Below are 25917 nucleotides of genomic sequence, written 5' to 3'. Positions count from 1 at the left end.
CCAAAGGGAAGGTGTCATAGGAAATAAAGCAATGCGAAGACAAAGTACAGTCCCTTATTTACTAGTTGTGGATGTCTCATAAAGGGACCCCTACAACGTCAGCCATATCTGACCCAAACCTAGCCTTTTATCCTCTGTTACATCTCAATTCATCAACCTATATTCATAGATAACATAATATGCATGAGTATATATATATATATATATATATAGTTGGCACTATAGCTTGATGTTGAATCTTAGTGTCGATTTGAAGACGACGGAATCCAACATAGAGCTTAACAGAAGTATACTTCAAAAGGAAGCAAGAGGAGGCTCTTTCCTGGGCCATCCTTTGATGCTGCGAGTTGAACTGCATCAATAAACTTGCATACTGGCAAAGACGATGACAGACCAAATGAATGATGTGTCAGGACAGCAGGCTGGCACGGTGATCATAAGCCAGCCACATATGGGAAACTCTATATATTCCAAAAGTAGTAGTAGTAGTCAGGCCAAAGATGATAACATATTACTAAGCCAATTCAGGTGCTAATTATAAGAAATCGCACCGTTACTGCAATTCCCTGCGTAACAATCGCGGAGGAATATATCAGTATAATGAAGGTGTTTGTTGAAATGCTTTGCAGAGATTTGTCCCCAGAAAAAAGCAAAGGATATCGGAAAAAGGAAGAAATTTAGTGCTAATTTTTTTGGTATTCTTCTTATTCTTTTGTTGTTTGTAGTGTACTATACGCACTCTAACAAAAAGTAAAAAGTATGTAAGAATTCATTGGAACTCGGATCTACTAATACTGCTAAGGACCACAAATTTGATAGGACCACCAAGATGGACCTCAAAAGCATTAGTCTGGTCCAGGCCCATTCAATTGATGGGCCCGGCCAGTAATAGTACCGGCAAGAAGCAACACCGTTCCTGTCTTATTACTGGAGCTGAGGGGTGGGGGCCAGGGGTGTTTCTACCATGTTACTAGTAATCAATTGCATGCCTTTCTTTTATACAGCTAGCATAGCAATGCCATATGCATAATGCATCAGACCCAGGAAATCATTTCTGTTTAGCTTCGAGATTGGGACCAAAAAGGCTCAGGTTATGATCGTGAGAGCCTACCACTGTGTACTACTAGCAAACTGGAATGGGCTTGGTTGGGCCAAGCCCATTTCTGTTTGTTTCGGTCCGAATCTTAACGGATCGGATCTGATATGCACGTTAACCCGGCCCCTAAGCATTGCCCGGTTTAGACGACTAAACGACGGACGGATTGGATTCCCGTCCGTCGTGGACTGGTAGGTTCGCTGAATTCTAGATCGAGAAAGAAGACTCGGAGAACAATCCTCAAGACTCTCTTGCGATTCCGCTGTATGTTCTTGATCTCGCGATCCTTACGGTCTTTCATTTTGATCAATTTGTTAGGGTCGGGAGGGTTGCATCTTTTTCCAACTATTCTTTTCATCAAATTTCGTCTCGGCAAGCCCTAACCCTAGTTAATTCTTCTTGGATGCATTTTGGTTTCTTATTCACCGCTTTCTTATGATAATTTCTCGTTGAAGATTCTGATCCTTTAGATGAAAGAGAGGAAGAATGTTTCTCCGTTGAAGCGTGTACTGGTGAATTGTGCTCCTCAGGTTAGTAATCACCGTCTCACGTGAACGCGGGAAAGAAGATTCTGAGGTGCTATTTGGATTGATATGATATACTTGATCTGTCCTGTTCTCATGTACTCTTTGAAATTACAAACCTTTTGATTTCGGTGCATAATTTTATAGTTCTTGAAATTTTGGATTGGAAGATAAAAGTTTTATTGAACTGGCACATACTAACTTTAGGAACTCCCTGTATCATTTTTCACAAACGAGCATGACGCTATCTCACAATAAAGCACCTAAGTTTGAAGTAGAAGGTTCCTACAAAGAACAAGAAAGTAGTTGCTATCTCACAATAATGACCTCCATTTCTGTCGATGTTCTATACCTATAAATCTTTTGACTTTAAGTGCTGTTTGACTTCTCGATTTGCAGTTACGAGCTCTGTTTTTGGGTAAGATTTTGCAATAAGCTACTAGGCACCAGCATTAGATTCATGCTGAGTTTTAGGCTCTATCTAGCAAGGGTTGTCCATCTTGTTGGTCTTGCCACTTCCTTCAACATTGTGTAAACAACTAATTAAGTACAGCCACACAAACACAAGGAAGTTATGTTCTTTCTCGGTTGATACCCATTTTCGCAATTGAGTTCCCTATATGCCTAGTTAATTCAACCCATTTTCGCAATTGAGTTCCCTATATGCCTAGTTAATTCCACTGTGACTTCCATCTTCCACAATCTCAATACAATGATATGATACTCTCCAACTAGATATCTACAGTGACAACATCTATTTTATTTATTGTCCATCCTCTATGACAAAAAGGAATATTATTAGCACCCTCTCTTAACTGCACTGCTGGCATTATTGCAATGATCCTCTTTTAGCAGGCTCAGTAGAGCTATATTATTTATATTAGGAACTGGATTAGACTTATTGTCTCTATCGAACCCTTTCATGAGATATGAGCTATCTTTTTTCCTTTTCTCCTTTCCCTAATATGCAGGCAAAAGAGTACGGAAGATGCATTGCTGTTAGGGTCCCAGAGGTTGAACATGACATGTGTTTAAAGGAGTTCCTTGCTCTAAAAGCTTGCATGCAGAACTCGGTAATATTTCTTTTTGAGGGGAAGGATTTAATAAAATTATCAGATGATGCCGTTTGCTGTTTAATTATTTTATCTGTTAAACCTACAAGTAATACAGTTTCTGTTATTCTTCCAGATTAGAAACAAGGTTTGAGTTACGCAGGCATTGTGGAGTTCTGTACTCATCTTTTGAAGATCTGGATTCGGCATTCATTTAAGGTGACAACTTTTAGTATTTAACTTTTCTACGACAATTCTGGCATTTTATATGGTTTGTCATCTGTTGCCTAGTTCTAACTTTTTCATCTGGTGTTTTATGAGAATAGCTTCCCATTTCCGGGATCTTGAGAGCTCATGAACATTATCAGGACATGACATACAACTGACGATAAGAAAAATAAGAAATGCTTGGAAAAATATCTTCCAATCAAACCCTAGTGGGTTTGAGTGGTGCGGATGCCGTCTCTCATGTTTATATTCAGCATCCACCGCTCCGATGCAACTTACCTGGAACACAGGGGTTATATTACGATGATGGGAATAAGTTACTTCTTTCCCCAACATCTGATCAGGTATCTTGATCTCTACAGGAAATTGGTGGCTTATTAATGTAATTACTTATGTGGGTCAGTTTCTTGCAGGTCTTATATTGGAAAATAGGTCCATCTACTCAGCTTGACCCTCCAAATTCTGATTCAATTGGTGAAGGGCCTGTTTTATCTATTCGGTTTTCTTTAGATCAGAAAGTCATTGGGATTCAAAGATCTAATCATGAGGTGCAGTTCAAGAATAGAGAAACTGGGGAGACCTTTAGTCGGAGATGCAGGCCAGATTCAGAGAGCATACTTGGCTTTTTCTGGACAGATTGCCCAACCTGTGATATCATATTCATCAAAACAAGGTGAATGATTCATGTTTCTGATTTTTGAGATGCCCATGCAGCCATGCTATATAGTGATCCATGCCAGAGCAGTGTATCACAGGATGAGAAAAATGGCATGCAATAGTGCAGTTTATTCTTTGCCTGCAATGGACTGGCATGATACTAATTTTGGTATGGAATGTAACAAAAAAAAGTGCAAAGTAAATATTTGAGCTTGTAAACTTTTTTTTTTGGATATGGCATCTTATACTTAAGTTTACATTGATTATGAGATATTTAAAATATATCAAAGCTAAAATTCAAATCTCAAACGGTTTCTTGCATTTCTTAGTGATTCTCCTTCAAAGTAACTTGGTCCTTCATTTAGACATATTTTGGTACCTTTTTAGGATCCTAGAAAGCCCTCAATTGCATTTATACCTTCTGGAGAAAAGAACTGTATAAAGATGATGTCATAAAAGTATAGTGGCATATTCATTTTTTGAACTGTTGTAGGTTATATAGGAAATATTTGTACATTTGGATGCCATATGCAAGTTTAGATTTTCTTTAGGTATAAGTTTCACTTTTTGAGGGGTGTTATTGAGCACTAATTTTGGGGTGTAATGTTATGCTCTTCCTTTATTCAGTATATCAGTTAGTCATGTTTGGCTTAGTAAATTTGAACCAGTACAGGCTGGAAAGAAAGTTTGCAAATGAGATTCTAAGAAACAACTTGGCTCAACTGATTTTGTGAAGAATCAATCGGTTCTTCAGTTTCTAGTTATTCATGTCCTGATCCAGGTGGACATATAAGTCTTCACAAAGAAGTAGGATGGCAATATAAATGTCAAAATAATAATTGTGAATTGAAAAGGAATTTTGAGTTAGAGTCCAAATTATGTACTTGCTTTGTGGTGTGTCCAAGGTTCTAAATATTCATTTTAGGATCAGAATCAGCTGCTTGAAAAAATGATTCTTATTGGTTTTATCTGCTATCCATTTTTGATGATTTGGGTCAGGGATTGTTTAATCCAGTTCACGATATGGATCAGGATTAGCTGAAAGCCTGAAACTTCAAATGTTACCTACAAATGTCAATTGAGTGAAAATGAAAAGGAGATCCTTTTTATTTTACCTGTGTAGGATAAATAGGGGTCTGCCCCCCAAAACTTTCTTTGGTGAAAAAGAGGCAAAACTACTTATCGTCCAATATTTATCTTTTATTTAGGAATAAGCAAAAGTTGACTAATATATGTGTTTTATGTGCCTGTTGTGCTGCATGATCTTTTCTTAAATAATTCTGAACCTCATTCCGTTGAATCAAGTTCTATTGCAGTGGCATAGACCTGTTGTCATATGAGCCTGAACTGAACACTCTTCGTTTGGTGGAGTCTAAGCGGTTCAGTGTGAGCTGGTATGTTTATACACATGAAAGTCGGATGGTTCTTCTTGCTTGTGGGATGCAGTGCTCTATATTCTCTGGTTACCAGGTAACAGATAATCTGGTTTGGATGATCACTGTGCGCGTCTGATAATTTAACATTGTGGTGTCATTCTGTAATCAAAACTTGTGTGATTTATTTCAATATTTCTCTTTTTTTGTTCATCTTTATTTAATAATCTGCACTTTTTTCTGTGCATAAGTAATCATTAGTCTCAAATTTTGTTCACGGAAATTTTAAAAATCTGATCAACATGTGGGTGAAATTTGAAACATCGAATCAGGATAGTTATATGCATATCTTCTCTGTTGTTTTCTTCCAAATTCATTTTTGAGATAGTAATATAATAGAAAGACCTCTCATAGAGCTATGAGAATCTATAAACTGTATTTTTCTGATGATGTTTACTTGCGGGATGCCATCTTTCTAGTTTTTGCAACATGCGTGCGTTCTTTTCACTTATATCTTATCTAACACCTCCTCTTTTTGCCTGTCATATTCGTGTAGAGCTACATTTGGCCTACATTTCTAGTAGCGAGCATTATATTGGAGATAGGAAAGCCCCTGTCCAAGTGAAACAGATTGACATGAACCTTAAAATCGAACTTAACCCAAAAACTTAAGCTATTAGATGAAGACCTAAGAGTTTATGTAGAACCCTTTTACCTTTTCCTATATTTTAAGTATAGGACTAAATCCTCACATGTGATATTCAATAATCTCTCTATTCACATTTGAGCTCAATATCAAATACTTCCCCCTCGAGTCAAATATGCATGCTACTCTTAACCAAGACTTGTGCGCAATTTCTCTTCCGATCACCCACCAGTTTCAAAAGTTCGATTCGCTAATGTGTTGTCATAAATCGAGACCCTTGTTTTATGAAGTATAAGTGAGTTTGCGCACCAATCCCACGTGCCAAGGCCCAACTCAAACCACAGAGATCAGCATGTCCTAGCCTTAAATAACCAGTAAGCTAAACAACGGAAACTAGGGGTTTAAACCAACATCCTAGCCTTAAATAGCAAAATCCAATGCACCAAAGTTTAGTCAATTAGTTAACATACAACTAGACATCCTGGCACAAGGTAAACCGCACACAAAGCCAAAAATTAACCATTAATCAAGACCCGCAAGCATCAGCTGTTCTCCCAAAAGACTCAAGAACTCCATTTTTAATCATCCTCGATCTTCTTAATTTGCATCATCTTTTGTCTTCTATATCGCCTCCCTTCATTCCAGCCCTGCCTAGCAACAGAACATGAGAGTTATTTTATGATGTATAGCCTCCACATCTTTGCATTTATCAGTAAACACTCTGCTATTACGTTCTAGCCAAATGTTCTAGAATATGGTTGCAACCCAGATAAGAATCCATTTGGACATCTTGTTCTTCTGCTTAAGAAAGGCACTACAAAATCAGTCTTTAGCATGCTTAGGGGTGATGGTCAAGCTAGTAACCATTGCCATTTTACCAATCAACTATTTCACATAATGACATCTGACAAATAGATGATCCATAGTTTCGCCATTATCATAAAAAGCACACTTTGTGCTACCACTCCAACCTCTCTTTTGAAATAAAATTCAACTTAAACATCATAAATGTCAATAATTTAATATTTCATAAAAATAAGTACATTTTAAAAAGTATTATAATTATTAAATATTATTTTAATTGTATATACTTAAATATAAATATTTTAAATTCTTAATAATATAGTATTTAATTGATATAATATTTTATAATAAATTATCTTATTATTAAAATAATTGTTATGTACTTATAACGTCAAAAATATAATATTAATAAGCTAATATTTTATCGAATTAAATGTTTACTCATAGAATAATATATTTACTATTTAAACTATGTATTAACCTAATTAAATCTTTCTTTCTTTAAATAATAAATAAGAATTTGGCAAAAAGATAATCTAATATTATTAGTAATCTCATGTTTTATGCTAAAATAAAAGATATATTTTCCGTGTAGAATAAAATTTTATTCTTTTCAACTATAAAATATAATAATATTTGGAAAAGCATTTGTATGGTATGAAAAATACCATGTATAAGTAGATTTTTACATGTGTATTACATATCTATTGGCCTAGTTGTGCATACAACAATATAGTATTGCATAAGTACTTTCCTCCATGTGTATTGTATACCTATCGGCCTAGCTCTGCATACCAAGCTAAGTACAATGCACACGTAAATTTAGCATTGCATAAGTTTGTCTTACATGTGTATTGCATACATATTGCCTAGCTATGCATAACGAGCTAATTGAATTGCATATGTAAATATAATATTGTATAAGTACTGCTCTACATGTGTATTGCACGCATTGCATACATAGAATATTTTATTTTTATTTATCATTTATTCCAAGGTTCAAAAAATCAAGATCAGGATCGGGATCGGCCTTCGGGAAAATGTTACATATTGACCGGGATCGGTTGCCGGATCAGATCGGATTCTTTTTAATTACAAAAAAATTTAAATATTTTTTAAAAATGCAAGAAAATTTTAAAAAATTTAGAAAACATGAGAAAAAAAGAAAATAATAATTATTCACATATGAGCCCTAAAAATTAAACAAAAGTACTAACTTACCAAAAGTCAAAACTTCGATGAATACTGAGCTAGCTTTCGTAAATTTCTGTGGTCGTCTTTATCATAATCACCATAAGTTTATAAATTATGGTGTCTAAGGCCTGATGCTCCAAAGAATGATTGCATCATATCATTCATATTAAATGGATCTTGTTATTTCTGAGGTGGATAATAATTAATATGTGAATTTTCTGTCTGAGGATATTGAGGAGGATAATAGTCAGCATATGGATCATATGATGATTCGAAACAATGAATTCTTGATGAACTATAGTTCGTTGGAGTTTTCGTCGGAGCTAGATCTCTTCGTTAGAATTTAGATATAGTGAGAGTTCGAAGAAAATGAAAAAGGAGTGAAAGAGAGAAAGAGAGAGAGAGAGTGAGAAAAAAATAAGGTAAAGTTAAAAAAATGTAAAGTTGCCTGGCTTGGCTTGGGGACATCAGATCCATTATGGATCTGACTCGGTTTAACTAAAACAGGCCGATCCTGACTGGGATCGGCCATGGATTAGTATCGGGTCTGGCCGATCCGGACCGATCCCGATCGGGATCGGCCTATCCGACGAACCTTGATTTATTCTATCAATCTACTTTATATTAAATCAAAGAATATTTCAATAAAATTGTCTTCTTTATTTTCACTTTATATCACATTAAACGTAATTATTACACTCTTATTCCGGAATACGAGTAAACATAGAAATAGTTATTCTTAGAATAAATCCCTCATTTTGGTAGTAACAATTCTTACTTGTTATTCATATTTCACCTCTATTCCTAAAGTGAACAAGACTTATAATGATATTTGGAGATAGCTATTCCCCAAATTGGCAATTTCTTTCAAATAGTATTTGATATTTGCTTTGTTTTTGAATTTTCCACACTAAAGTTTTTTTTTCTTCTATAGTTCTCATCTGGAGGTAGTGTTCGCTTGCCTAAGTTTGAGATGGCAATGACAAAAGCTGAGGCCAACCAGAAACCTGTGCTTGCTGCAGAGGATGTTCACATTATTACTGTGTAAATTTCTCGAAAGTATTTCATTTTTTTTATAATTTGCTTCTGAAGCAGAATATTCTGATTAATATCAAAGTTCTTACAGCTATGGTAGGATATACTGCCTGCAACTTGATAGAGTTGGCATGATACTCAACTTCTATAGGTTTTACCGGGATGCTGTTGTACAACAGGTATGACTTCAATAATCTACGAAATTTAAGCTGTCGATTTTTTCTTTTCTATTGATCATTTTTTGGTATAATGAGCGAAGCTGCATTGGACGACTTTTTGTTGTTAAATTGCAAGGAAAAATATCTTCTTCCCTTTCTAAATGTACCATCCAGTGTTCTGTAACGTGTACAATTAACATATGCATGTCATGCACAAGAACTTGCATTTGGTTCTTTATTAGAATTTTTTTGCGGCAATGCGTACCTCAGGAAACCATAGACTTTTCATGGGACATTAGTTCAAGTTTGAGGAACTGGAAATTTGTGAGAGGACAACTCAAAAGTATTCCTTTCACCTTGTAAGTTTGCCGATATACTATCCTGTAATGATACATGTACTGTGATGGTAATTAATATATACTAGTAAAACATCTTGCATGCATACTATTTTTTTGATACTGTTCCTAATTAGGTCTGTATAGCCAGCAACAGAGCCTTAAGTTAACTAAACTGGTTAGCCCAACGAGCCATTTAGCTATATCTCAGTTCTAGTTGTACTTAAGATGATGCATTTGGTGCAAAAATAGTTATTCGTTTCTTTAGATAACATCACGGAAATAGTCTATTTGGTGTCTAATTGTAATTGTTATAGTTTCAGTAAAATTTAAAATTTAAACAAAAGCTTCTCAGCCAACTTTCTTCATAACCTAATAATGAAATTTTGTGACCCATTGCTACTTTATAAGCTAATACATTTTTCTGTTTTCACTTTTCACTGAAGGGAGAATAATTGTTATATTTTGACCTTTCCTAAGGTTCATGCATATGGCGTCACATGGTAACTGATTGTTGGCCTGCTTTTTGTTGTGATAGATCTTATAATGCCATAAATCTCTTTTACAACTGGACTTTACATGTCAAAATCCATAAAGCTCAAATTATCATTACTGAAAATTAGTACACCTTGATTTTCATGCTCATAAAGATCACTCTCCTTTCTTGTTGTCTATGACTATATTCCAAAGCATATTCTCTACTCTCTAGAGATTTCAGCAGAAGTGGATGTGTTAAACAAAAAAAGAGTGTCATTTAAAAAAAAAATTGATAGTGTTTTTCAGCAGAAGTGGATGTGTTAAACAAAAAAAGAGTGTCATTTAAAAAAAAATTTGATAGTGTCATGGAAAGAACATGGATTGTTAGATCAATCGGCACAGGTTGATACTTATCGTGAGTTATCTGCATCGATACCTTGTGAGTATCTTGATACTCCTTTATGGTCACTTGTCGATGTGTGCCACTATAATTGAGCATATTATGCTTCAAAGAAATCTAATTTGGGGGCTCTTTCATCCCTTTTGATACACCTTTGTATTTTATTGCTTAATCTACATAAATTATACTTCAAAAATTGGAAATCAAAGGGAACTTTAGGTTTTCCCAAGTTATTTGCCCAACAAAGAGGATCAGAGAAAAGTTGGGAAAAAAAATAATGAGATTAGAATTTTTTATATCGAAGGACTTTAATTTAACTCTTAAAATCTATTATAGAGCCCTAGAAAAAGTTTAATTATTTTTCGGCATGTGAAGATTATTTAGTGTGCCAAGAGCACATTGCCTTTGCACGACACTCAGCAATACATACCAAGTCGAGCCAAATTCGGCATGCCCCGTGCCACTAGCACAACAATCCTTGAATACCTTCATTTCTCCACAAGTAGCTGCTACTTCTGGGAGTGCAATCTCCAATGTCAGTCATGCCTTGGATGAAAATTGTAGGGCTTTTAACTAAGTCTTGTATTTTCTTCATGTGAGCCACCAATTCGTAGATCATTGGGATGCGTTTTGTCATCCTTTTGAGTTTCTATTGGGCCCACCACAAGAGACAGAAGAATGAATGAAAGCAAGGAGTGAATGCTGAAGGCTCTTAGGGAGGCAACCCATTCCCTTGAAATTTGAGACATGATAAATTGAAATGCATTTTTAGGGTAACTCACATAGGCTTCACCTTTCTTTGTTCTTTTTACATGAGGACTTAGAAAGTGGCATTTCTGCTTCACATTTATCAGTTCTGCCAGCTGCAGGAAAGTTAACACTTAGTTAACATAGTTATTTGGGTTTCGTTATTGTACTGCATTGTTCATTTATTCTCTTGATTGATGGTACATGTTGGTATCTTCTGGTTGCATTCACCAAGTATCAGTGAGCTGACTAACATGTATGCTGTAAATGCATTCTTCTTTAAGCGACTAGTCCATGCAATTTTCAAGTGACGTTATATATGGTTCATGATTATACTTCATACTGAAGTACCGTATGTTATTACTATAATTGGAAGCATTTAACATCATGAAGATATGCAATTTTGACTAGGTCATCACCTTTGCGTTGCAACAGTATGTTGTTGATTAGCATATCAGCTCATCAGAATTTTTGTTTGTTTGCTGAATTTATGATTGCATTAGTTACCTCCTTACCAGTACATATGTGCCATATCAGGGGACTTTGCCAATTTATTCAAGCAGGATTGCAGTTAGTGTGGTTGATAATGTACTTTTGGTTCATCAAGTGGATGCAAAAGTTGTCATACTCTATGACATATTTCTCGATTCATTAGCACCAATATCTGCACCACTTCCACTCTTGTTGAGGAGAATATCCGGGACTAGTAGGCAAATGATTCAAGTTGAGGATAATATCTCTAGTGCATATGGAGGAATGATTTACGGAGAGAGCTGGAATTTTCTTGTTCCTGACCTTATCTTGGATGTAGATAATGGCCTGCTGTGGAGGATCTGCTTGGACTTAGAGGTGATTTATTGCTTATAAAAGGTTGATTTCCTTTTCTATGCATATAGTAAAGTTTGCAGTCCTAATATTGATAGCCTTGATGCCAGGCTATTGCTACCAGTAGTTCAGATGTTCCTTCAGTTCTGGAGTTCTTGCAGCGTCGAAGATCTGATTCGAGCATGGTAGTAATCATCTCCTCTGGTGAATGTGTGCAAGTCACTTGTTTTCTTTAAATGCCTCTCTTGTCCGGCACTGATCTTATTCTATCCACTTACCACTTTCAGATTAAGAAGTTATGCTTGGCAATACTACGCACTATCATCCTAGAAAGGAGGCCGATATCAACAATTGCAAGGGCAATAGATGTTATTGTTACTTCTTATTCTTATTCGATGAAAACAGGAAATTCTCTTCAGAGAGAGAGAATAACCTCAGAACAAACTCAGTGTTCAGGCAACCGGCTTATTGATGGCTCTGATATGGTGACTGAGGCACCTACAACAAGAAGTATGGTTCATGGAAAATCAGTAAGAGAGGAATCATCGAGCAGAGTGGAGTATGAACCGCTACAGACAACTCATAGTGATATAGAGCATGACACAGCCAACCATGCTGCGGGATCTACAATAAGTAGATCCTCATTTTGCTCAGCTTCTGATTCTGAGGAGGATAAGAGTCTGGAAGCGGTCAAGATCATTTCAGAACAGTCTGTTGACAAGTCCTTGCATGTTTGTGATGCTAATGATGAGATCAGAAGAAACAAGAATGCCCAAACTTCAGAATCCGAGCAGTCCTCAAAGTCAGGAGTAGACCATAGTAAATCGTTGGATTCTTGTGTTTCTCACATGCAAGGGTCTCAATTTACTAGTGTTTCAATTTCACCGGATGAAATGTACAAGTTTGTCTTTGCACTTATTGAGGATGAAATGGGAGGAGAACCTGCATACTTGGTTGCTATCATCTTAGAGTTTTTACGGAGGTATCCCACTTAATTTGCATCATATCCTACTACTTAAACTTAGTTTACAGTGCAATGACATCAATCTTCACTAGGCAATTTGTTACAAGATATTGGGAAACCTTCTTAAGGAAAAGAAACCAAGGACCTTAAGAAGTTCAAGTTTTTGCATATGCACTTTAGTTAGGCTGAGCTATTTGCTTGAGTTTTGCAATCAGCAGTAACGTTTTTATATATAAATAAAACCATTCTAATGAACTCAAACCTGCAGTGCTTCAAAGGAAAAACTCAAGGTTCATCCTGATCTCCACATGATGATAATTCAATTGCTAGCCCGCACCAATCGTCATGCTGAAATTGCATTGTTTGTGTCAACAAAGGTGGTATACTTATTCTCAGGTTTTACTATTGATGATTGCCTCACTGTAAGCTACAAGTTTTGGGTGGCTCAAGGTTTCATTTTTCAATGATCTGCTTGGGTTATCAGTTATTTTGTTAGGCTACCGCGTTTCTTTTTATTATTATTATTGTTTTAGGATTCTTGTTGTGTCTCGAACTTAATATAGTAAGGTAGTCTTACTGGCTACTTCAGGACTGGCGGAGCACAGGATGGCTTGCCATTTTATTAGTATATCTGGAGTCTGGGATAATGAATCACTTAGCTAAGATGCTGGTAGGTTGCAGTTGCTGGCAGCTTCTAATATGCAAACATGCAGGTGTTGGTAGGTTTCATAACATTTGTGTACATGATCCACATCATAGGTTAGTCATATGTCTAATAATTAGAATGATTGTAGAACAATATGTTCTTACGAGTACGCAGAGGTACATAAACTTCTTGCATATGCACACAATAAATTATAAGCAAAACCTGAACTACACATGCTTTATTGAAGGACTAGTAGGCTTGGTGCCTTCCTTAGATTCTATGGTTCTGTTGAATTATTGTGATGTGTCTTTAAATGTAATAGTGAATCTTGTTGTAGCTACTTTATTCATTTGCAATGTGAGGTGGTGTAAATTCTGAGGTGGTTAGCATGACGCAACACTCCCAGAATGAGATGTTATGTATGATCTATCTTAGGCGTTATCAGGTTCTCTGTTGCAGATAAGATTTGACTTTGTTTTCCAAAGAGAGTTTCTCTACTTTTCTTTACTTTAAACATTCTTTTTCATAAATCTATAAATGTTACATTGCAATTTAAGGACAGATGAATACAAGCTTTTGCGAGTTAAGCCTTAATTGGATACAGACTACTCTTTGTTTTTCCCTTTTCTCTGTCGTCGATTGTCTGGTGTCATACTGTTTATATATATAGTTTTTAGAGAAATATTTGCTTTCTTGAATCTATTTATTAATCAATCTTTTCTTGATTGAAAATAACACCTTGTCCAAGGGTTCAAACGGACTGTAAAACCATCAAGATATTTTCCTTGATAATATTATGCACTATTCTACTAACACACGTCACTTGCAGATCCTGGAGCCCTCTAAAGAAGTAGCATTGCAACTCATAGAATCAGGTCGTCAAACTATGCAGACTCGGAAGTTGGGTATGGATATGCTTAGGCAGATGTCATTGCATCATGATTATGTCTCTATATTACTGCAAGATGGATATTATCTTGAGGCTTTACGTTATGCAAGAAAGAACAAGGTATTGTACTTAGATGCTATCTCTTTATCTTCTTGTCCTCCATGTCTCAAAAGTAGTGATGTTGTATTTTCCTTTTCAAACTGAAGTTGTGGTTTAAAGTAGTCAAAACCGAAACTTGTATTGACCGAAGAACACAACATATTTTTCTGTGAACATATATTCATCTTTTGTATTCGTTGCCCAATTCATGGACAAGATAATTATCAGTAACATAAATGTTCTACTAATATATAATTTCATCCAGGTCATAACGATGCAACCATCCTTGTTCCTCGAAGCAGCTGTTTCGGCCAATAATTCACAGCATCTTGCAGCCATGCTGAGGTTCTTCTCAGATTTCACGCCGAGCTTCAAGATCACACAAGAGCACAATAGGTATTGTGCCATTCTGACTGAGATGAGTTGAGTTGCATTCTGCAATATCTTGCAGCAAGTATAAGGACAGACATTATCAGTTTCTGGAATCTGTTGGCCTGTTCATTTGATTATTTGATTTATGAGATGAGTCTCAACCTTATTTAAATTACCGACGCTTGGTGATCCGTTGGCCTAGAGGTTTGATCATATACAATGAACAAAAAGCAAACGGAGTTGGTGTCCGCTGATATGAAATCTCTCGTGCTTATTGCTATCCTTCTGTCTGTATTAGCACATATGCTCCGTGACTGTGCAAATGTTCAATCTCATTTTAAAACAGGAGGGGCGAAAATAGAAGTCTCTATCTGTGGATTATAGCAACTTCGATAAAAAAAATTAATTCTTAAATTGAGAGGAGAAAAATAAAATAAAAGGCTTGGAAAAGACAGTGGGACATGCCTATCTTAAATCTTGAATCATATACCTCGATATTTATTGAATTTAACCTCACGGATAATACCGAAAATCTCCCTATTCTTATCGGTATTTATCTGTCACCGGAAAGATTACAGAAGAGTCTCCCTCTCTCTCTCTCTCTCTCTCTCTCTCTCTCTCTCTCTCTCTCTCTCGTCGCTGGAAAGAGAAGACCAAAGCCATGGTTCTCTATCTCCTTCAACCCACCTTTACCCCCACTTCGCCTTTCCACCGAATCCATCTCAATGCAAGGCAGCTTCTTCCTCCCCTCAAGACCCTCTTCCTTCCCCCTTTCGTCAGATTGCCCTCCCTTAAAGGACTTGCCCAGAACCAGTCGCCTAATGGGAGGAACGGAAAGGTGACCTCGTCCTTGCTCGAAAGCCCTGTCCTTTGGGTTGGGAGGCTGTGCGTCTACTACGCCCTCCTTAAGGTTGGGCTTGCTGGGTCCCAAGCGAATCCATTCGTCTCCGCAGGTTTTGATCCCTTTTGTCTCTTTTTTTTTTGTTCGTTCCTTTTTAGTGCCATTTTTCTACATTTTTTGTTATGCTTCTGTATCACAGAGGTTGGGGGTGATGGGGGTGATTTGGGGTTTGCTGAGTGGATCCAGAGCCTCCAAGGGAGATCAGGTTTGTGGATTATACCCTAATTTGATATTTTTCAAGATGGTTGATAGATATTAATTTTTTATTCTTTTTTTTGGAGTGGGGGAGGGGGAGCTACGGTTTCACATGATTAAACAGGGTTTAGGTGGAATAATTAGTGGGAAATGAAGGTGCTTTAAGTGGAACTGGAGTGATGTAAACTGTTACTTGGATTTTTATAGTGGCTCTTTTGGATCAACAGTAAATTGCTAGTATCCTTCAATCTGAACTAGTTCAAATTTGGCATCCCTTTGTGTGCCTGGATCTGCACCACTATCATCTTATTAGAATGTCGTTATAATATTGGTAGTATTCTGCTCCAGTTCTAGGAGTTTGGATGATTGAGTTTCTCGATTTACTTAACTAATGCTCATGCCTTATATTTGTATAGTCAAATTGACTGAAGACTGTCTTAAAGATAATTGGACCACAATGCCATCACTGCTTATTGCCAAATTCTTTCTTTGAAAAAAAAAAGGAAGAACAAAGAGAACAAAGAGAAGATTATTTTGACATCCAAACTGTACATATGAATTTTCAGTTAGCATGAGAATGCAATTATTGCATTAGATGGGTCAGTAACAGATTTATAGATATTCCATTGTGTAATGATGAAGAGGATTTGAAATTTATTAATGCTTCTCTAATGGCAAGAAAAGGATTCCTAAAACCATCATGGATGGGTAATGTTGGGTTCATTTGTTGGAATGAAATTAGGCTTGTATCTTGTCCTTGTTGTTATTGGGATATCAGATTTTCTGATAATCTTAACGAATATTCAATGTTATCACTTTAATTGTTGATCAGATGATAAAGAGGCAACTGCCAGAAGGAAGCTAGTCAGTAAATGGCATCCAACAACAAAAGGTACACTCAGGAGGAACTACAGAATACCTTCCAAGGCTGAAGGCCGCCGACTCCTCAAATCCATTGCGTCCTTACTGTCTGAAGATGACCATTTTATAGATGCTACATCTCACAAGGTAATTCTCTGTAATGTTCTTTCCTCACCGATAATTAATGAAAAACAAGTTATTTGTAAACAAAATAAGATCCCTTCAAAAGGACTTGCATTGTTACTTAAAACAAGATCAATTAAGTAAGGTCTGATGGGCACTTTGGAAGCTAATATACATTTTCAGCTCTTCAAATATTCTTATCAGAACTTCTTTTGGGAATTTAGGGTTGTCAAATAAGGAGGGAAAGTGCTCATGGAGAAAGCGTATGCTGCAACAACGTGAGAGCACTCTTTGATGAGCTCCCTACTCCTCACCTGATCGTTGAGATCACTGCTTTCCCTGCTGGACCACTTACAGACAAGGATTATCTGAAGGCTGAGAAGCTCGAGAGGGTGCTGAGATCTGGTTCCTCCATTTAAGTGAAACGTTTGCTGCTTGTAATTGTAGATCATTGAGAACAGAAAGGATGACTTAATCTTCAACAAAACTGTATCTGTATTTACATGCATATGAGCTGTAGTACAATCTCTTTTCTATCTGGATCATTGAATCAAATTTAGAAGCTTGATATGCAAACATTAGTACCTTGACTGAAGATTGATTGGTGCTGTTATGACCATCAGCTAGTTTTTGGTTTATGATTTTTGTGGCATGGAAGTTTTACCATTGCAAGGTCTCTTAAAAGCATGGGATAGTTGGACCAGCAACTTCCCTTTGCCACTGGTTATTTATTTAGCAATATTGGAATAACTGAAATAAATGCAGCTCAGTTCTGAGTCCAACACTATTAAGTCATATCGGTAGTGCCAAATTAATTTATGATAACAGGACAACTCAGACGGAAAATTTCAAGGAAGAAGCCCATAGTTATCATAGTTGGCCTGTTTTGGCTATAAGCCCCAGCATGCTGTTTTTTTTGTCACTGCTTCTGCTTTAAGCTGCAGCACTCTATACAAATATTTACAGTGATCAGATCAAAGAAGAAAAGAACATATTCCTAGGCCACCTCTCTTCTATTTTACCCCAATTTAAAACTTTCACCCTGCCTACTCCATCATCAGTTTCCAAGGATGTCTTCCTGTTCTCCTTGCTCTGCTTCTACTCTCTTCTGGTACTTCCCTTCTGCATAGCCTCTCACTGCCTTGAAACCTTCATCAGCTCTCAATCTATTTAGCTATACGGATCAACTCAATACTCATAGTTGTTGCTAACTCTTGTGGCGACAGCTGATGACAGCAGTGTTTGTGAATTGCTCCAGCTCGATCAGCATCCCAGAGCACGCTTGCCATAAAGCTATTGGGCCAATGAAGTGTTAGCCTGAGACATGCAGCAAGGTGTGTTCTAAGGAGCCCAAAGGCACAGGAGAGTGCAGAGATGCTATGTGCTTATGTTCCTTCTTCTGCTTGAGACCGCCAAACTAATGGCTTCAATCTATGCTCTGAAATGTCAGACTGTTGAGTTTTCGATTTCCTGTTTCCTTCGTAATAAGCCTTGTGAATAAAACTCGAAGAGATAAAGAGTAGTTGGCAGTGTAACTGGTACCATATGAGAAGCTTCATAGTTGTGTTTTATAAATCTATGTATAATTGTTATCATATTTCTCCATCTTCTCCTCCTCTTATATAGCTTCCCCAACTGGAAGGAGATAAAATATTACAAATAGTACTATTGGGTCCATTTGAGCCTAATAGTTGATTGATACTGAGAGAAGATAGGCACTTCATACCTTTCCATATTTGCGTCAATACAAGTGAATGGATTATTATTACAAAGAAACGGAAATGTATAAATGGGGGCGGTGGCGGTGGCGGTGGCGGTGGCGGTGGCGGTGGCGGTGGCGGTGGCGGTGGCGGTGGCGGTGGCTCCTAGCAAGCCGCACGGCAAGGTGACTGCCACCGTCGGGGAGGAAATCCATGGCAAAAGGGTCTGATTTGCGGGCAGTAATAAGAGGGCTCCTTTACAACAGAGGTGAAGACAGCCTTATTGCGGCTCTTCCAAACAGACCAAAGAGAGGCAGCAATAAAAGGTTTGATGATCGAGTCCTCAGCATTGGTTGGTAGTAGAGCAATTCTGATTCCATTAGCGAATTGACCTGCTGTAAGTGGTGGATCTGAAGCACGTTTTCATTGGGGCAGGCTTGAGTCCAAGCGGTAAGTCCGTTACTTGCCCAGGGAACGTCGAGCAGGATGGACTCCCGTCAAAGAGTGGATGAGCTTCTTCAGGCCGCCAGTAAGGTTGTAGAGAGATTGCCATGTCCACGAGGAATTTGCTGGCCCAAGGATCCATCCCTCTCATATTAGGCTAAACATGGTTTGGGTCCAAATCAGATCGGCTTGTTTAAGCACCTTAAGAACCTGTTTCCCCAGAAGAGCCATTTTGTTTTTCTAAGGTTTCCGAGAGCAAGACCCCAACTAATACGATGCAATCCCAGGCGATCTTAGTGATCTTATCCAGACTAGAATCCGGCACAAAGGAGCAGCCAAGCCAATAGGTGGGATGGATTTTAGGGAAGAGTTGGTGAGGATAAGCCTAGTCGATTTAATCCTTATAAAAACACCCAAAATAGTGTGATAAGCTTGCATGTCACCAAAATATAACTCCAGAGATATCATAATTGAGTAACGTGGAGTAGAGAACAAGCCTCCTGCATATATGAACATAAAGGTGGGAGCAAGTTCAACTGTACAAACAGAGAAGAATAATAAGGGAAGCGCATTAAACTATATCAAGAGCCCAATAATTTAATTTGTTGCTTTAAACATCCAAAGTAACTAGATTAAAGACGTCTTTATACCCATATACTAGGAATATCAAGAGCACTACAGACTTCCAACTTCTGAGTCCAGCAAAAGTTCTTGTCCATATGAAACGAAATACCAGATAGAATATCATAAGCCAAGGATGAGTTGCCAGGGAAGCGACAAAAGAGGTGCCAACAGACCACCATGACACTTTCTACGTTTATCTCATGAAAGGGCCATGATGCTGGGAACCGAAACCATTTTGGTCGCCTCCATCATGAGTACCTCCTCTCCACTGAGAGAGGAAATCAGCTGATGAGAAGCTGAGATGATCCTGCTGCAATATGCCTCCACTGTTGGAAGCACTCGTTGTGTCAGAGCTGGTTGGGGTTGTAGATGAACCAGTTCGGCCATTTTCAGAGTAGACGTTTGTTTCTGAAGCCTTTGCACCATCTGTGTTAGCTGAAGGCTGAGACATCTGTTGGAGCTGCTTCGTGTTAAGGAAACGGCCACCCGATCCCCTAGCTCTCTTCATTGCATGAATATGCCGAGATTCATGAAGGTAGGGCTAAAGAGATAAAAACAAAAAATAACGACACCAAAAAGTTCCATATCAGGTAACATTCTTTAAAGAATATTGTGTCAAAGCTAAGGAGAAAAATATGGAGAATCTCATAACCTTAAAGGGTAAAATGTCATGAGAAAATGATAGAAAAGATAACGGAAGGTCCTATCTGAACAAGCAGCATATCAAGGGAAGTGGTTTACCTAACCGTTGGAATCTTTCACATCCCATTAAAGATGGAAAGGATGGTGCCACAGAGTGGATCCAACAGCCACCATAATTGATGCCTAGGTCTAACTTGCACTTTCACATAGTGGGGCCATTGGTTTACACTTTAAACTAATGGATTCCTCACAGCCATGTCTTGCGGATCAGATGTTGGATGTGAAAGCATACAGTGGCAAGGTAAACAACTTCTACGAACAAAGAGCTATAACAGCATCAGAAGTGATGAGCTGTTCCAGAAAACCTTTAACACCAATGGCGGTAGTTATTATTTACATAGATTCACTTTAACAAGCTTCTTGGGGAAAGCTTAAAGGGAAAAAAAAAGGCAGAAAACTAAAAGATATAAATATTACTGAAGAGATACAGAAATCCAGCAGTTTACAGCTAGAACATGACACATGGAAAGCCTAAAGAACTTGGATACCTTAAACTAATCATAGCTGAAACATAATTGCAATTTCAAGAACTATTGTACAACTGCAATACTTCAGAATAACAACTGATTTCCTAAACTACCTTTCTACAGCCTAACAGAAACTTCCATTCAAAGACTGAAGAAGCATTTGCAGAAAAATGAAGACCTCCCTTCGGCACCAAAGGGACTAGGGCGAAGGAATTATCTAAAACTCATACCTTTCGAACTTTGAGAAGTTTATTTTGAGCCTCCAACTTTGCACGACGCTCCCTCCTTCTAATGATTGCCTCATATTGTTTTGGATTGACGTAAATGGGTTCTTTGGCAGCAGATTCAAGAGGCAGAGGAACTCGCGCAGCTGGTGCCATCCCCACCATTTGGTGTTGAATCTGATTAAGTAATTCAGTACAATAGATGATCACTAGTATCCATTTGTAACTTCTAACTTCTAAGATTAGCAGAATTTTGTAGATCTCTCAGACTTCTCCCACCTACTTACTAGTCACAGTAAGAAGAATACAGATTTAGGTACAAAGTTTGGGAATTAAACAACAATTAAAAGAAAGCAGGACGAAGCAATGTATTTTAGGATAAAAAACAAATCGAACTCAGTAACCCAAGCAATAAAAGATGGAAAAAAAATGAGAAGCTGGAAAACAAACATGTGTCTTTTTGCAAGCATCAACATATATAAGGATTCAGGCCTGAAGTGAAATTGTACTTCTAGCTCAACTGTCAGGTAAATTTAGAGTTGACTCTAAGAGATAGGTTTACGTAAGCATATTAGTACATGTCATTTTTTCAGCTCAATTAGATTTCTGAATCCACATTGGCTTGCCTAGAAGCATCCTGAGGAACCATATTCTTTATCTACATATATCGGATAATATATGGACCTCAACTTTTTGTGAATCTCACATGGCACTTGTTTATGACCAAATAGGAACTTTTGCACATACACCAACCAAAAAGAGAAAAGCTAACGATAAAGGTGACCATTGCATATAGATAACTGGCTCTACATAACCATGTATATCTCCTCCTAATCCTTTTGAAATTATGCATAAAACAAGTCTGAGTAAATAGTGAAAGTCATAATACAGTTTTCAAGCAGTAAATATGCCAATAAAAGCATCTTTTTGAAGCATACATAAGAAATGAGAAAGAATTGACCGAAAAGTTGCTGCTTCATTCCTTTCATCCTTGAAATTTTTACTGAAACAACTACATGCTTTTAAGCTTCCTTTTTCTTACTTGTTCCTATAGTTTGATAGCTGTTCTATTTACATTCCTATATATGATCATATGAATTAGGCATAATAATTCTTTACCATTCACATATTTACTTTCATTTACTATATTCATTTTATAGTGCATATAAAGTATGATTATACCATAAGGTGACAAGAAGGAAACAATAACAAATGGATGCCAAGGCATTCTATATTTTGCTCCTATTCCCAACCAAATTCTTTTTCCAATGAAACCACATTTCACAAAATCATTCATCCAATAGACAAAAATCAGAACATAATCAAACCCTTTTAAGGCATAAAAAGAATGAACAGTTGTACTAAAGAAAGAAAGAAAAAATACTCACAAAGGCATGTGAACCATATGCAGCCATGACACCACCAAAGCATGGATCAGCAAAAGGGTATGGCATGCAAGTCTGTCAGAGATATGCCACAATAACTATCACATTTTTGCAGAAACAGAGCAATAAACTCAGAAAGATGTGGGAAATCAGGGACTTAAATCACAAAAGCAAGTGAAAATTTCAATATATGGCGTGGACTTACAAAAGACTGGCTACAATCAAGTTTCGGAGGTACAAAGGCAGCTTCTGGATTTGCCAAGGATAATACTGATTTCGGATAACCATCCCTTATATTTCCATAACTACCAGCATTCCCTAAGTGAAAGAAAAACAAGTGTGAGTTAATAATGTTAAGTGGGAGATTTTGTGCACTTTGTGCAGGAAAGGAAAAGTTCGAAGTCTAAACAGAAATTGCAAGGGTCACTTTTCAATGTCAAACACTCTCTACTTCTGGAAGATGTCTGCTGATGTTAAAGAATAGCCACATCGTAGCAGAACTCCAGTTCATGTAAGGACCACAATAAATAGTTTGAACAACACAAATTATACTTTCAACTCAATTGACAGGGAAGAGTGGAAGCATTATAGAATTAAATTCTAAACTACAATGGTGATGAGACCCAAAAAAATGGAAAAGCAATCAACAAAATCTGAGGGAAACAAATTAATAAGATATTGCGTCCTTCTAAAATGTAAGATATAAGTTAATAAGATGAGACATCGATTCTTCTATGCTCTGATTGAACCAGATTTAGGCCAAGTATCTAAAACATTTCTTCATATTTAACATCTTCAAGCAAACAAGTTTTTTTTTTAGGCGGACTGGACCAACTCGCAGCTCGTAGCAGAAAAATGGCTGATTCAGGGTTTGGTTGATTAAAGAATCGTCTCAGAAACCATGTCATCAGCCCACGATACCAAGGCAAACCCATGGAAATACCCGAGTCAGATTATTGCACTAAGTTCTTCAAACAAACAAGTTGACTCATATATTTATAAGATGTGCGAAGTTTGAAAAGGTATGAATTTCAAGCTTTATTATAATTGCACCTTTAACATATGACAACAAGAATAGCACCTAATGCCAAATTGCCAACCAAGTCTTTAGTCCAAATAATTTAGACATGAGTAGCCAAATATGGAACTTTTTTCTACATTTAGCTCTATTTATTTCACTATGTCAAATCACATGTTATCATGTGTTTTTTCAGTGGTTCATTGATGCCAGTTTTTCTTCCTCTCTTTCCAAACACCTTAAAGGTCATGTGCAGAATCATCTTGATTGATTCTCATGCAAGATACTTATGTTTAAACCACCTCAACCAATTTCTGTGTGAGCTCTATCTGTGCTTGTTAGGTAACATAAAATTGCTATCAAGATGACTATGAAAATGGATTCTTACAAAATTGATATATTTAGTATATCACAGTAGTAATTCAGTCATACATTATCATCATCTGACGGCTTACAGAGCATACTCTCATATTAAATATGCATGTATATATACGAATGCATACTCCTACTAGGTCTTCATAAACAGACACAAGTCATTGAAGATTATGTGGCCCATATATAAAAATAGTGATCGGTAATATGCATATCTACCCAAATAAGCATATGAAATTATGAATTTGACATGAAAATGCAAATTTCCTTGGCATATCCATTTATAGCATTTCATGCAGTCTGATATTTGTTAGATGAAGTCCAGGATTCTCCTATAAAAGTTTGATTAGAGTATGAAGAACTTCATGAGGAGGACCTATTTAGTGTATGCATGTTTAATTAGCACCAACTTCTGTCATTAACATGAACAACTGGCAGTTACTTATTACAAAAGCTAATCCCAAGTAGTTAGAAAAGGCACAGTGATTAAGGGTATAGAAAGTAGTAGTACAACTAAGCATTACTTTTATGAAGCAACTTAAAGCAATTGACAAGAAAAAGGTAAACAACTTGTACAGACAAAATACAGCTACAAAGTGGAAAAAGAAAGGATAAAGGAATGAAGGAAAGACAGGATACTGATATTAACTAGCATGTTAATATTTACCAGCAGGATGGCCATTACAATGATATGCTTTAATAAGGGAAAATACTGGAGATGACAACTTATAGTCAAGAGAAATGATTATAGAGGAGTATATTAGAAGAACAATAGAAAGTGTATGCCATGTGATTGCTGATACCAGATTGTGCTGAAGTATGCTTCTCACTAAGGTGGTCTTCACCCATTACCGATGCTTCTCGGTGGAACAGATTAGTTGACATTTGAAAATGAGTCTTGCTTCAGCAATGGATGACCTAGTTGCTTTCTGGTTTCCATGTCCTGCAAGTCCATATTCAAGCATAATTTCTCACAACAAGATTATTGCTGAATGTGCAAGGTGCTAGAACTTTACCAAGACAGACAATTACATAAAAAAAGGTGCTAAAGGACCACTTCAGCTTTACTTCCAAATGCGTGGCAGATCAAAAGGCATCCATCAACTTCCAGAACACAAAGAGTGTGCTGATGATTTCCTTGTTCCCAAAAGACACATAAACTTCGATTCCCAGAACTTTTGAGCAGAACTAATTTTTGAGAAGTGAGAACCAACACCCACACCCAAAAAAAAAAAAGAAAACCAGATTTTGGTAATTTCAGGATGCAAATAAGCATACCAGAAAGAGATATGTTGAGATGCGGAGGAGTTCTAGTGTGTTTTATCACTCAGCATCTGACCAATATTTGGCCCCGCAGTTTACTTTACCGCAAGTAACATCTTGAAAAGTTAATGCCCGTGAGTCAATTTCTTACTCATTTTTCCCTCATCGGTCCGCATGCATTCCTAACTAACACCAATAAATGCTCTACGAATTCGTATAGACTAAGAAAACATTGGAATTCTCCATGTAGAATCAACATACAGTCGGAAGCACCAAACAAATGAAAGGAAGGAAAAAAAAATTCAAAATATACGGTGCCTAAATAGCGAAACCCACAAATTTTCAAGATAGCAAATGCAAGATTATTATCAACTATAAGACGAAGAAGAAACCTAAAAGGCTAAAATGACCGACACCCAAACTACTTTAAAAAAAAAAAAGAGATATAAAAAAATATCAGCAATCTTCCATATATATGGCAGTTCTCCGAGGGGTCAGATCGTCAAACCACCCAAATCTGAAGATATGGAGATCAACAACCCAAGACCATCACCTCCAACTTCGTCTTCCATCACAAGACACAAACTACTTCCAAAATCGTCCCAAATCTAAGAAGCAGAGACCAAATCAGCTCAAAACGACCGAAGCAATCGAAAATCCAGACCAGAAGGCGAAGCGTCAAAGGAAGGCAGAGCAAGAAACCAGGTGATGGGAAAATAATAAATAAGAGAGATGGACATCTGGGGAAGAAAGAAGAACCTTATAAGGGGAGCATGTCCCCTTTCTCGAAACCCTTTGCTTCTCCTGCCTCCTTCCTCCTCTGCTGCTCCTCTCTACCTCAAGCTTTCTCCTAAATAAATATTAATTTCGCGTAGTAAATTTTGCCCTCTCACACATGTTAAACTAATTTATTTTTGAAAGTGGGATTTCTTTATTAAAGAAAGAAAAAAAGAGGACAAAATTAAAATGGCTCCGAAGTCCTCTCTCTCCCCCCACAGCTCCACTTCTCCTCCCGCACCAAGAGCCGCCCTCACCTTTCGCTGTCGTTTTCCTCTATCTAAATATAATACAATTAAGTATTAGTAATTACTGTCTCTATAATTGCCCATGGGATTTC

At 37.1% G+C, this 25917-nt stretch overlaps 3 protein-coding genes across 10 annotated transcripts; 2 read left to right on the top strand and 1 right to left on the bottom strand.

Annotated features, from left to right (window-relative positions):
• The first annotated feature begins 1240 nt into the window (after window positions 1–1240).
• Window positions 1241–14801, top strand: LOC140796973 (uncharacterized). 4 transcript variants are annotated; one of them, XM_073150207.1, is made up of 15 exons: window positions 1241–1360; window positions 1552–1626; window positions 2592–2693; window positions 2809–2891; window positions 2999–3244; window positions 3314–3573; window positions 4874–5027; window positions 8509–8618; window positions 8701–8788; window positions 11264–11575; window positions 11662–11736; window positions 11839–12533; window positions 12784–12892; window positions 13991–14170; window positions 14415–14801. In XM_073150207.1, exons 5-15 carry the CDS (start codon window positions 3077–3079, stop codon window positions 14574–14576), a joined length of 2313 nt encoding a protein of 770 aa, XP_073006308.1. In that variant the 5' UTR covers window positions 1241–1360; window positions 1552–1626; window positions 2592–2693; window positions 2809–2891; window positions 2999–3076; the 3' UTR covers window positions 14577–14801. The 4 variants fall into 4 exon arrangements, with proteins under 4 accessions (XP_073006308.1, XP_073006324.1, XP_073006316.1 ...); XM_073150215.1 differs by lacking the exon at window positions 1241–1360 and adding an exon at window positions 1398–1468; XM_073150223.1 differs by lacking the exon at window positions 1552–1626 and having other exon boundaries at window positions 1275–1360.
• A 138-nt stretch (window positions 14802–14939) lies between these two features.
• LOC140797023 (uncharacterized) lies at window positions 14940–17177 on the top strand. Its single transcript, XM_073150293.1, has 4 exons — window positions 14940–15474; window positions 15562–15627; window positions 16450–16625; window positions 16826–17177. Exons 1-4 carry the CDS (start codon window positions 15183–15185, stop codon window positions 17018–17020), a joined length of 729 nt encoding a protein of 242 aa, XP_073006394.1. The 5' UTR covers window positions 14940–15182; the 3' UTR covers window positions 17021–17177.
• Window positions 17178–19300: 2123 nt separating this feature from the next.
• Window positions 19301–25917, bottom strand: LOC140797001 (nuclear transcription factor Y subunit A-3-like). 5 transcript variants are annotated; one of them, XM_073150270.1, is made up of 7 exons: window positions 25560–25855; window positions 24570–24725; window positions 24341–24480; window positions 22353–22465; window positions 22151–22222; window positions 20769–20939; window positions 19301–19910 (listed from the first exon to the last, which is right to left on the bottom strand). In XM_073150270.1, exons 3-7 carry the CDS (start codon window positions 24420–24422, stop codon window positions 19563–19565), a joined length of 786 nt encoding a protein of 261 aa, XP_073006371.1. In that variant the 5' UTR covers window positions 24423–24480; window positions 24570–24725; window positions 25560–25855; the 3' UTR covers window positions 19301–19562. The 5 variants fall into 5 exon arrangements, with proteins under 5 accessions (XP_073006371.1, XP_073006382.1, XP_073006343.1 ...); XM_073150281.1 differs by lacking the exon at window positions 25560–25855 and adding an exon at window positions 24816–24932; XM_073150242.1 differs by lacking the exon at window positions 24570–24725 and having other exon boundaries at window positions 25560–25917.

Source organism: Typha latifolia, chromosome 1 (genome assembly GCF_019914945.1).
Source record: "Typha latifolia isolate L0001 chromosome 1, TyphaL0001v2, whole genome shotgun sequence".
NCBI classification, from domain to species: domain Eukaryota; kingdom Viridiplantae; phylum Streptophyta; class Magnoliopsida; order Poales; family Typhaceae; genus Typha; species Typha latifolia.
The sequence above is the reverse complement of the archived record's forward strand: the minus strand, read 5'-3'. Positions and strand labels throughout refer to the sequence as shown.